The following is a 7,757-nucleotide window of genomic DNA, read 5'->3' on the forward strand; positions in this document are numbered from 1 at the left end:
GTTGCATGTTGAAAACCTGTGACATTCGATGCCAATATATTTAGTGTGAGAGGTCGGTAATGTTCCTATATCGAGGTGGATCGGGCCAATATTTGGTTGCCGACCATTCATCCATTTTTGAGGCCGATGTTTCCTCGCCTTGCTCTCATCGGCGCCGTGGCGCCGCTGCGCGTGGCCAGCCAGCGCCAGATCAACCGCAAGCTCAAGCACCCGGCCACGCTACGCAAGCTGGCGCGCAAGGAGGCCGAGAACCCGACGCCCGAGGTCGTTCGGACCTTGAAGTACGAGCCGACGTATGTGCCGGAGAAGGTGAGCTTCAACGGCTGGTCGCCGGCGCGTGCCGAGGGCCCGGTCGAGGGCCTGCCGTTCACGGTCAAGCGCACGTCGACGGGCCTGCAGCTGCCCGTGTACCGCGACTACCGCAACGGCCGCACGCGCATCATCACGATCGTGCGCCGCTTTGACGGCGACGAGGCCGAGTTGCAGCAGGAACTCTCCACAGTATGCGACGGCTCGCCCGTGCTGTCGCGCCCGGGCCGCTTGGAAGTCGTCGGCGACTACTCGCACCAAATCAAGCAATACTTTACGGGCCTCGGCTTCTAAAGCACTAGCATAGACACACTACTAATACAGACCACGACACGACAAGACACGATCATTAGCCGCGACAATTACGGCAACGCATTCATCCCGTACACGTCCGCCATGACGTTGACGACAAGTTCCGAGAGGCTCGCATCGCTGGTCGCGACGCGCAAGAGCAGTGGCTCGAGGGCCATCAAGTACGGCCACGTGCCCGCGTGGAGCGACAGCTGCGAGAGAAGCCCGACCGCCAGCCGCGCTGTCTCGGCCTATGCTAGTCATGAGCCACGGCGACCGCCAACGTTGACGTACCCGGCCACTGGCGACGAGCGCCCCGACCTTGTCCATGGCGTCCGGCTGGCGCGCAATCCACAGCTACGACCATTAGCACAGCCGTTCGCCACAGGGGTCGCGTACCCGCATCGCATCGTTGGCCGACGCGACGTAGTAGAGCACCTGGAGCGCCAGATCCCGGACTTGAAAGTCGGCCTTCTTCGCATCGGGCGTCGCGCCGGCTTGGCGCGAGACGAAGACCATGCCCATGTTGGCCCCGACGCGGTCACCTAGAGATGCACAATACTGTCCTTTGCCATGTGGACCGGAGATAGGCCGAACCAGCGCGCGTGGGCGACAGCGAGGCGTCGAGGTCGCGGCTCGTCGACGCGAGGGACGGGAGCAGCCCGACGTCGTAGCCGAGCTCTTCTTGCAGCGTGGCGGCATGCCCGTCCATGCCGTCGTCCATGTCATCGTCATCGTCGTCGTCGTCATAGAGCCCCGCCGTGTCGTCGTCATCTTCGTCGAGATGCCCGTCTTGCCGGCGGCGGCTCAATAGCGCCACGATGCTCGGTAGCGCCAATGGGAACCGCGCGTGGCCGACGACGCTCGTGACGCGCTTGGCGTCACCGAGGCTCGTGGCGAGAATGTCGAGCGACTGGAGCACGCGGGACCGGCGCGGGATCGACGCCGTGAGCGGCCGCAAGATCACGTCCCACTCGCCCGCGCGCATGCTCACGGCGTGGGCCATCTACACGTCGCCATCGTTGCTGAGCTCATATGGAGCTGAGCGTCTACCTGGACGAGAATGTCCATGGCATAGGCGACCGTATCGTCACTGTCGTCCGAAGCGCTCTTGAGGGTGGCGAAGAGCCAGGTGCGGAGCGTCGTGTGCGCTGCCAGCGGCGCTTCATTCTCGCGCACCATGCTGAGGTTGCGCACGATATTGAGCACTCGCAGGCCATGCTCCTGCTGCTGGGCCGCATCGCGCTGGTCCTACAGCCAAGTAATGCGGTTGATCGTCATGGCCAGAGGCGTACCGTGGCCGCAAAGAGCAGGACCGACGCTGGCGAGGATGCATCCGGTGTCGGCGGGAGCTGTCGGCAGAGCGCGTCGAGGAGCCCGGGCGCGTGGTCAAAGTGGATGTCGCAGTCCGCGTCGGACGCGTGGCCGTACGAGAGCACGGTGAGCTGGTTCAAGGCCCATGCAATGTGGTCGGGCAGCGTCGAGTCGAGCGCGAGCACGAGGCGGTGAAGCAAGCCCAAATCTACGTCGGCGCGTCAGGATTGTCGTCAAGACTCGCGTGCGTTGTACCTGTGAGTTGTTGTCGATGCGTCTTGAGGCGCTTGGTGACCATGGGCAGCGGCGTGTAGCGAATGCTCGTTGTTGCTTGAATCTCGGGATGCGTCGCAATCGTCTCGAGCGCCGTCGGCCGGTGCACAGCCTTGCCATGCACTTGTTGCAGCTCAAACGACCCGAGCCACCTACGCATCGTCGCACCTGCAACACCGTTCGGCAATGACGACGACATACGTGGCGTAAAGCTGCTGGAGTGCCGGCGCCGTCACCTTGAGCTTCATCGATGTGGCTACGCTGGACCAGAGGTTCTGTTCCGAGACGCGGGCGGCGCCGCCACGCGCGACGACCTCTTCGTAGAGCTGGACAATGTCGAGGAGGCGCGGGATGCTGAGCGTCGCGTCCGGTACGACGGGTAGCGGCTGCTGCTGCAGCGCAGGCAGCGCCTTCGTGTAGAAAGTGAGGAGGCTCTGGAGGATGCGGTTCTTCCCGGCGTGGCCCCGGCAGAGCAGCTGAAGCTCGACCCACTGCTTCTGCGGTGTGGCCTGCATGCTCACTGGTTCGGATTCCAACACCGCGTGTGTTTTGTGTAAAATAGAATCCCACGGTTCTGCTGTATCCGGACGCATATTTTCGCACAGGAGCATGGAGGCCGAGCTGGCACGGCTGGAGGCGCTCCGCGACTCATCGCGGGACCTCGTCGCGTACCTCGAGAGCGCGCGCGAGCAGTTTGACGCGATCCAAGAAGAGAACGAGAGTACGTGCGCCCCGGCGACCGCTGGCTAACGCTGTCAACATCGTCGTAGAAGCCTTGCGCATCATGGAGAACTGGCACGCCGTCTTTGCGATCGCGAACGGCGTCGCCAGAATACAAAGCGCGTCCGAGACGTCGGGCGGCTTCTCTAGCGTGCCTGCGACGCCATAAGCCGATCCTTTTACGCTGCGTCCGGCGCTCGCCCAAGGGCGGGTTCACCTTGCCGAGCGCATACGCCAGGCCAGCAGTGCAGCCAAGGACGACACGCCGCACCACCTCTCGACACTACTAGCACTTCAACCATTCCAAATGCAAACAGATTCCACCAAGCGTCGTTGCATTCGAGTTGTACGGCGAGATTGGACCGCGATGTCGCCGCTCTCTGCCGCGCTGGCTGTGGCACGGAAGCTACTTCACGCTTGGTGCATCTAGCCGTCTCGCTGAACGACGCAGAAGAAGCGCTTGAACGGGAAGAGCACGCAGCCGTCGGCCTCGATGGGATACGCCGCCGCAATCCGCGACGCATACGCTTGCAGAAAGGCCTCGCGCGTGGCAGCCTCGGAAATGGCATTGACGTACGGCCCGAGGCCCGTTGACGCCACAAAATCGACGACCGGATGCTGCTGCTTGGTCGTAGCTAGCACCTGCGTGTACTCGGTGATCCACAAATGGATGGCTTCTGGGCGGTTGATGGCGGCAAAGAGGCGGTAGTAAGTCGACGTGTCTTGCTCGGTTGTCACCCATCGCACGCCCGATACATCGACGCCGACTGCACACGCGGCTTTGGGCATGAGCGCGTGGCTGGCTTGGGCGCGGGTGTCGGGCATCTGAAAGGCCAAGACGCCGCCTGGGAACATCGATCGCGCCAGGTGAATGCGGGTGGACTGTACCTGGCTTGAGGAGCGAAAAGAGCCGTGGCAGGAGGACCTTGTGTACGTCGTACGAGACCCAATGCAGCGCCGCGTTCGAGAAGATAACGTCGACGGGCTCGTCAACCGAGAAACTTTCAAAGTCGGCCTGCGTGTACTCGACGTTGTCGACGACGCCGGCGTGCGCGGTACGGGCGGACGCAAGCATGTCGTTCGACGAGTCGACACAATGAATGCGTGCGTGGGGCCAGCGCTCGCTATAGCCGCATCATGAGCGTCCGCTCGCGATGCAAATGATACCGCATGAAGGGCGTGATGTTGCCCGTGCCGCAGCCCAAGTCGACAATCGAAGCTACATCGTTGGGTGCGTGGATGCGCTGGAGCAAGTCGAGAGCGGGCTGGAGGCGGCTAGACTCAAACTTGAGGTAGTGCGATGGTGCCCACGCACGGGCGGCGCGCGTCGTGGCCATCGTGCAAAATTGGCAAGTGCTGCCGACCGCTTTGCTGAAAGACCATTGGCTGAAATACTGCATTCCCACCCTTGATTGGTGCATTTTCGAGCCAACCTCCAAGCTCGGAACGGATCTTGCGACGCCAGCAAGCTTGGGTCGTCGCCAGTGTGATGTGCTATGAGATGCAAGAAGACATCATACTAGAACTGCACGACGGGCAATGCTCCCCTAGTCGATGGGCTCCATTCACTACGAATGCAGTGTCCTTTATGACTACGATCTGAACCTTAGTCTCTGCCTGCAACTTTCAACCACTTTTTCTCGGGCTCTACACCTCCAACGGCGACGCAACGTAGCATGTCGAACTCCCCAAAGTGTTGTCTATCACTGTGCCAAGAATGAGCGATTCCATTTTCAAGTCGACTTTTGGCATCGCAGCCCGCTGGAATCGGCCCCGGCCGAGTGGTAGACTCGCATCAACTCGGATTGGCTGAAATTCAGAGCATTATAATTTATTACATTTGTTTCATTGGCGCATTCAAATAATTTTAGCCAATCCAACATCGTTGACCATGCTGGCACCGAGCTCAATCTCAAAACGAAACGTCGCGGCCGACTCTCGACAGTAGCAACGACCTCGGGACGATCGACGCCGGGATCGTTCGAGTACCAAGACAACTACCTACCGGCGTGGGGCCACCGGCTTTTGTTGTCGACAAGTCGACTTTAGGAAATGGCGCCAGTAAAACACGACCAAACTCAAAATGAAACCACTTTGAGTAACGCTTTGGCGACGAGATATCCGATGATCCAGGCGTACGTGAACGGTCCGCCGGGCGCGGGCAAGACGACGCTCTCCAAGGCGCTCGCAGCGTCGCTCCACCTCACGCACCTCGCGACCGGCGACATTCTCCGCGACCACATCAAGCAGCGGACCGAGCTCGGCAAGGCGGCGAAAAAATGCATCGCGGCCAAGACGCTCGTCCCCGACGACATCGTTGTCGACATGATTGCTGACCGCGCGCTGCACGCACCGCACGGCTACATCCTCGACGGCTTTCCGCGGACGCCCGAGCAAACGCGTCTTCTCAAGCAGCGCGGTGTCTCGCCCAACGTCGTCTTGCTCCTCGAGGTATCATCATGCTCCCACATGTTGTGCTTATGTGCCTGGATTAGCTGCCGCAAGACGAGATCCACACGCGGCTGTGCGGGCGCCGCGTTGACCCGACGACGGGCGACATCTACCACGCCACGTACCAGGTGCCCACGGACGCGAACGTCGCCGCGCGCCTGCTGCACGTACGTCTCGAGCGATATGACTGTAGCTACAGCGCCGTTGGGTGTAGCGCGACGACGACCAGAGCGAGAAGATTCCGGCGCGGATCCAAGCGTATGCGCAGTACGGCGCCGCGACGAACCGCGCGTTCACCAACATCGCGTACGACATTGATGCGGACCGCCCGATGCGCGATGTGGCCGCCGAGGCCGCCGACATTCTTCACTCCGTGAGCAAGGTGCAGGCCAAGCGCTCCGAGGTGTCCAACCAGCTCTCGGTGCAGGCGCCGCTGTCAGTGAAAAAGGTAAGTCTTTTCATGGCGTGCGCGTGGCTAAGCGACCGGTAGCTGGAGCCCGAAGAGTCGGAGGTGAGTCCACCAAAGGTTCGCGTGAGCCTTCGCGCCGAGACGACGCGCGCCAACAAGATCGATGCCGAGATCCAGCGCATGGGTCTCGAGCTGCACGCGCCATTGTGTGTCGACAACAATCACCTCAAAGCGGTTTGTCTGATTTCTTATTTCGATAGTTTGATACTGTGCGTAGGACACGGCCAAGCTTGTCGAGATGGAGCGCTTCAAGACGATGCTCATATCTGGCTTTGACGTCATCAAGCACGGACGACGCGGCGCGCCGCATACGCGGACGGTACGCCTGTGTGCTGCACCTAGCCCTACATCGAGGTATCGCTAGCTGTTTGCCGACGTCGAGTTGAAGCGGCTGTTTTGGCAAAAACCCGACAAGAAGGAGCTCAAGCCCAAGCTGGACCAAAGCATTGCACTCACCGATGTCATTGAGATTGTCCAGGGCATGAAAACCGAGGTTTGTATATTTTATCTATTTTTTGTTGAATTTTTGTTCCTAATTATTATAGGTGTTTAAACGCTCGGGCGACTCGAGCAAGGCGGGCCGGTACCTCTCGCTGGTCGCGGACGATCGGACGTTGGACATTGAAGCCGTGACCGACGACATTTGCGGTCTCCTTGTGCTCGGTTTTTCCGAGCTTACGGCCCACGGCGACTAGAGACGCCAGACGAACAACACAAACTCTATACACATACTACTTCTAATATCTCTATTCGGCTACTTGAACGGGCGCGGCATGCAGCCTTTCCCACCGGCGATGACGAGGCAGCTCGTCGCGTCAAACATCGAGAGGAGGCTCGCTGCGATCGAGTAGACAAGCACGACTGCACACAAGAGGAGGATGCCACCACCCACATATGGGTACGGCGCGCGGTCCAGCATCTGGAGGCGGTGGAGGGCGGGCTTTTGGTTGGGCAAAAGCGCGACGCTTGCGCACGCAAGGAGCGTTGTGCCATAGTAAATTGCATACGTCGAAGCGACTTGGTGCCGGACGTGGTCCGAGTCGGCCACGATCGCAGCTTCGTCAACGTCAAAGTGCGCAAAAATGGCGTTGGCGACGACCGGGCCAAAGGACGCCGGGAGGTTCGAGACGGTCGTCATGAGCCCGTACAAGACGCCTTCGTTGCCAATGTCGGCGAGCTCGACAATGAGAAACGAAGAGACGATAAACTGCATCGCGTACGGGAGGTTCTCGGTCAGGGGCACGCCGAGGTAGAACCACTGGTTGCGGACCACATTGTAGATGGTCGCAAACTGCACGATGGCGTCAATGCCGTTGGCACTGAGCGTCGTGAGCAATAAGACGATATGCCAGTTCCACATGGTCCCGAAGCGGCCCATGACGGCGAGCGCGCCGGCAAAGAGGAGGTTGCCGCCGATCGTAACGAGCTGGCTGTTGAGGTTTTCGACGTGCGCCCAGTGCAGCATGACGTACGGCGCGGCCGTCGACGCCATGCCAGCGTTGAAAAAGTTGAAGAGAAAGTTGAAGAGCATCACTTGCCACGTCACGCGCTTCTGGACGAGCGCCCAGCACTGCGCTAAGTAGTCGGCAAACGTCACACGGTCGTGCTCGTGGTGCTCGTGGTCCGGGTGCGTCTCGTCGACGACAAAGAACGCGGTGATGGGCAGCATGATCGCACACGGCACGAGTGCTAGAAGGACGAAGATCGTGTTGACGCCCATGTCCCACGAATAGTTGCCGGCAAAGTGGTTCGAGTTCAACCCGACGCCGACGACCGCGGCCGCGACTGCCGACGCCAGCGTCCGTGTCATGTACACGAGCGACTGCATGCGCCCACGCGTCGCCATTGGCTCCCGCTGCGCGATCGAGACGACGAGTGCGTCGGCGGGCACGTCCGCGACGACGTACGAGATGGTTGCGAGGCCGAGGAG

General features: G+C 60.6%; 6 protein-coding genes across 6 annotated transcripts in view; 3 read left to right on the plus strand and 3 right to left on the minus strand.

Moving 5' to 3' along the window:
- The first annotated feature begins 100 nt into the window (after nt 1–100).
- On the plus strand, nt 101–694 carry SDRG_10201 (hypothetical protein). The gene has a single exon (XM_008616181.1). The coding sequence runs from the start codon at nt 127–129 to the stop codon at nt 601–603; it is 477 nt and encodes a 158-aa protein (XP_008614403.1). The 5' UTR covers nt 101–126; the 3' UTR covers nt 604–694.
- Nucleotides 672–2,702, minus strand: SDRG_10202 (hypothetical protein; the record flags this gene model as incomplete). Its single annotated transcript, XM_008616182.1, has 8 exons — nt 672–851; nt 895–957; nt 1,000–1,145; nt 1,198–1,606; nt 1,654–1,851; nt 1,896–2,122; nt 2,170–2,339; nt 2,389–2,702. 8 exons carry the CDS (start codon nt 2,700–2,702, stop codon nt 672–674), a joined length of 1,707 nt encoding a protein of 568 aa, XP_008614404.1.
- Nucleotides 2,703–2,754: 52 nt separating this feature from the next.
- Nucleotides 2,755–3,238, plus strand: SDRG_10203 (hypothetical protein). Its single transcript, XM_008616183.1, has 2 exons — nt 2,755–2,908; nt 2,958–3,238. Exons 1-2 carry the CDS (start codon nt 2,797–2,799, stop codon nt 3,074–3,076), a joined length of 231 nt encoding a protein of 76 aa, XP_008614405.1. The 5' UTR covers nt 2,755–2,796; the 3' UTR covers nt 3,077–3,238.
- SDRG_10204 (hypothetical protein) lies at nt 3,209–4,274 on the minus strand. Its single transcript, XM_008616184.1, has 3 exons — nt 4,075–4,274; nt 3,796–4,031; nt 3,209–3,752 (listed from the first exon to the last, which is right to left on the minus strand). Exons 1-3 carry the CDS (start codon nt 4,242–4,244, stop codon nt 3,334–3,336), a joined length of 825 nt encoding a protein of 274 aa, XP_008614406.1. The 5' UTR covers nt 4,245–4,274; the 3' UTR covers nt 3,209–3,333.
- Nucleotides 4,275–5,009: 735 nt separating this feature from the next.
- Nucleotides 5,010–6,583, plus strand: SDRG_10205 (hypothetical protein). The gene is made up of 7 exons (XM_008616185.1): nt 5,010–5,358; nt 5,403–5,525; nt 5,573–5,806; nt 5,849–6,001; nt 6,045–6,146; nt 6,192–6,320; nt 6,373–6,583. The coding sequence occupies exons 1-7, from the start codon at nt 5,032–5,034 to the stop codon at nt 6,520–6,522; spliced, it is 1,218 nt and encodes a 405-aa protein (XP_008614407.1). The 5' UTR covers nt 5,010–5,031; the 3' UTR covers nt 6,523–6,583.
- Nucleotides 6,582–7,757, minus strand: part of SDRG_10206 (hypothetical protein) — a gene marked incomplete at its 3' end in the record, with an annotated part of 1,695 nt that continues 519 nt past the window's right edge. Inside the window, exon 2 of the mRNA XM_008616186.1 lies at nt 6,582–7,682. Coding sequence (XP_008614408.1) covers nt 6,582–7,682 — 1,101 coding nt within the window. The remainder of the gene's footprint in view (nt 7,683–7,757) is intronic.

This window comes from Saprolegnia diclina, assembly GCF_000281045.1.
Source record: "Saprolegnia diclina VS20 unplaced genomic scaffold supercont1.34, whole genome shotgun sequence".
Lineage (NCBI taxonomy): Eukaryota > Oomycota > Saprolegniomycetes > Saprolegniales > Saprolegniaceae > Saprolegnia > Saprolegnia diclina.

Bases quoted from the DNA above. Each gene is read 5' to 3' on its own strand.
- SDRG_10205 (XM_008616185.1), top strand. From the start codon at position 5,032: ATGATCCAGGCGTACGTGAACGGTCCGCCGGGCGCGGGCAAGACGACG. The intron at 5,807-5,848 runs GTAAGTCTTTTC...AGCGACCGGTAG, and splicing joins CGCCGCTGTCAGTGAAAAAG to CTGGAGCCCGAAGAGTCGGA. The intron at 6,147-6,191 runs GTACGCCTGTGT...AGGTATCGCTAG, and splicing joins GCGCGCCGCATACGCGGACG to CTGTTTGCCGACGTCGAGTT.
- SDRG_10203 (XM_008616183.1), top strand. From the start codon at position 2,797: ATGGAGGCCGAGCTGGCACGGCTGGAGGCGCTCCGCGACTCATCGCGG. The intron at 2,909-2,957 runs GTACGTGCGCCC...ACATCGTCGTAG, and splicing joins GATCCAAGAAGAGAACGAGA to AAGCCTTGCGCATCATGGAG.
- SDRG_10201 (XM_008616181.1), top strand. From the start codon at position 127: ATGTTTCCTCGCCTTGCTCTCATCGGCGCCGTGGCGCCGCTGCGCGTG.
- SDRG_10204 (XM_008616184.1), bottom strand. From the start codon at position 4,244: ATGGCCACGACGCGCGCCGCCCGTGCGTGGGCACCATCGCACTACCTC. The intron at 4,032-4,074 runs GTATCATTTGCA...ATGCGGCTATAG, and splicing joins AACATCACGCCCTTCATGCG to CGAGCGCTGGCCCCACGCAC. The intron at 3,753-3,795 runs GTACAGTCCACC...CGATGTTCCCAG, and splicing joins CTTTTCGCTCCTCAAGCCAG to GCGGCGTCTTGGCCTTTCAG.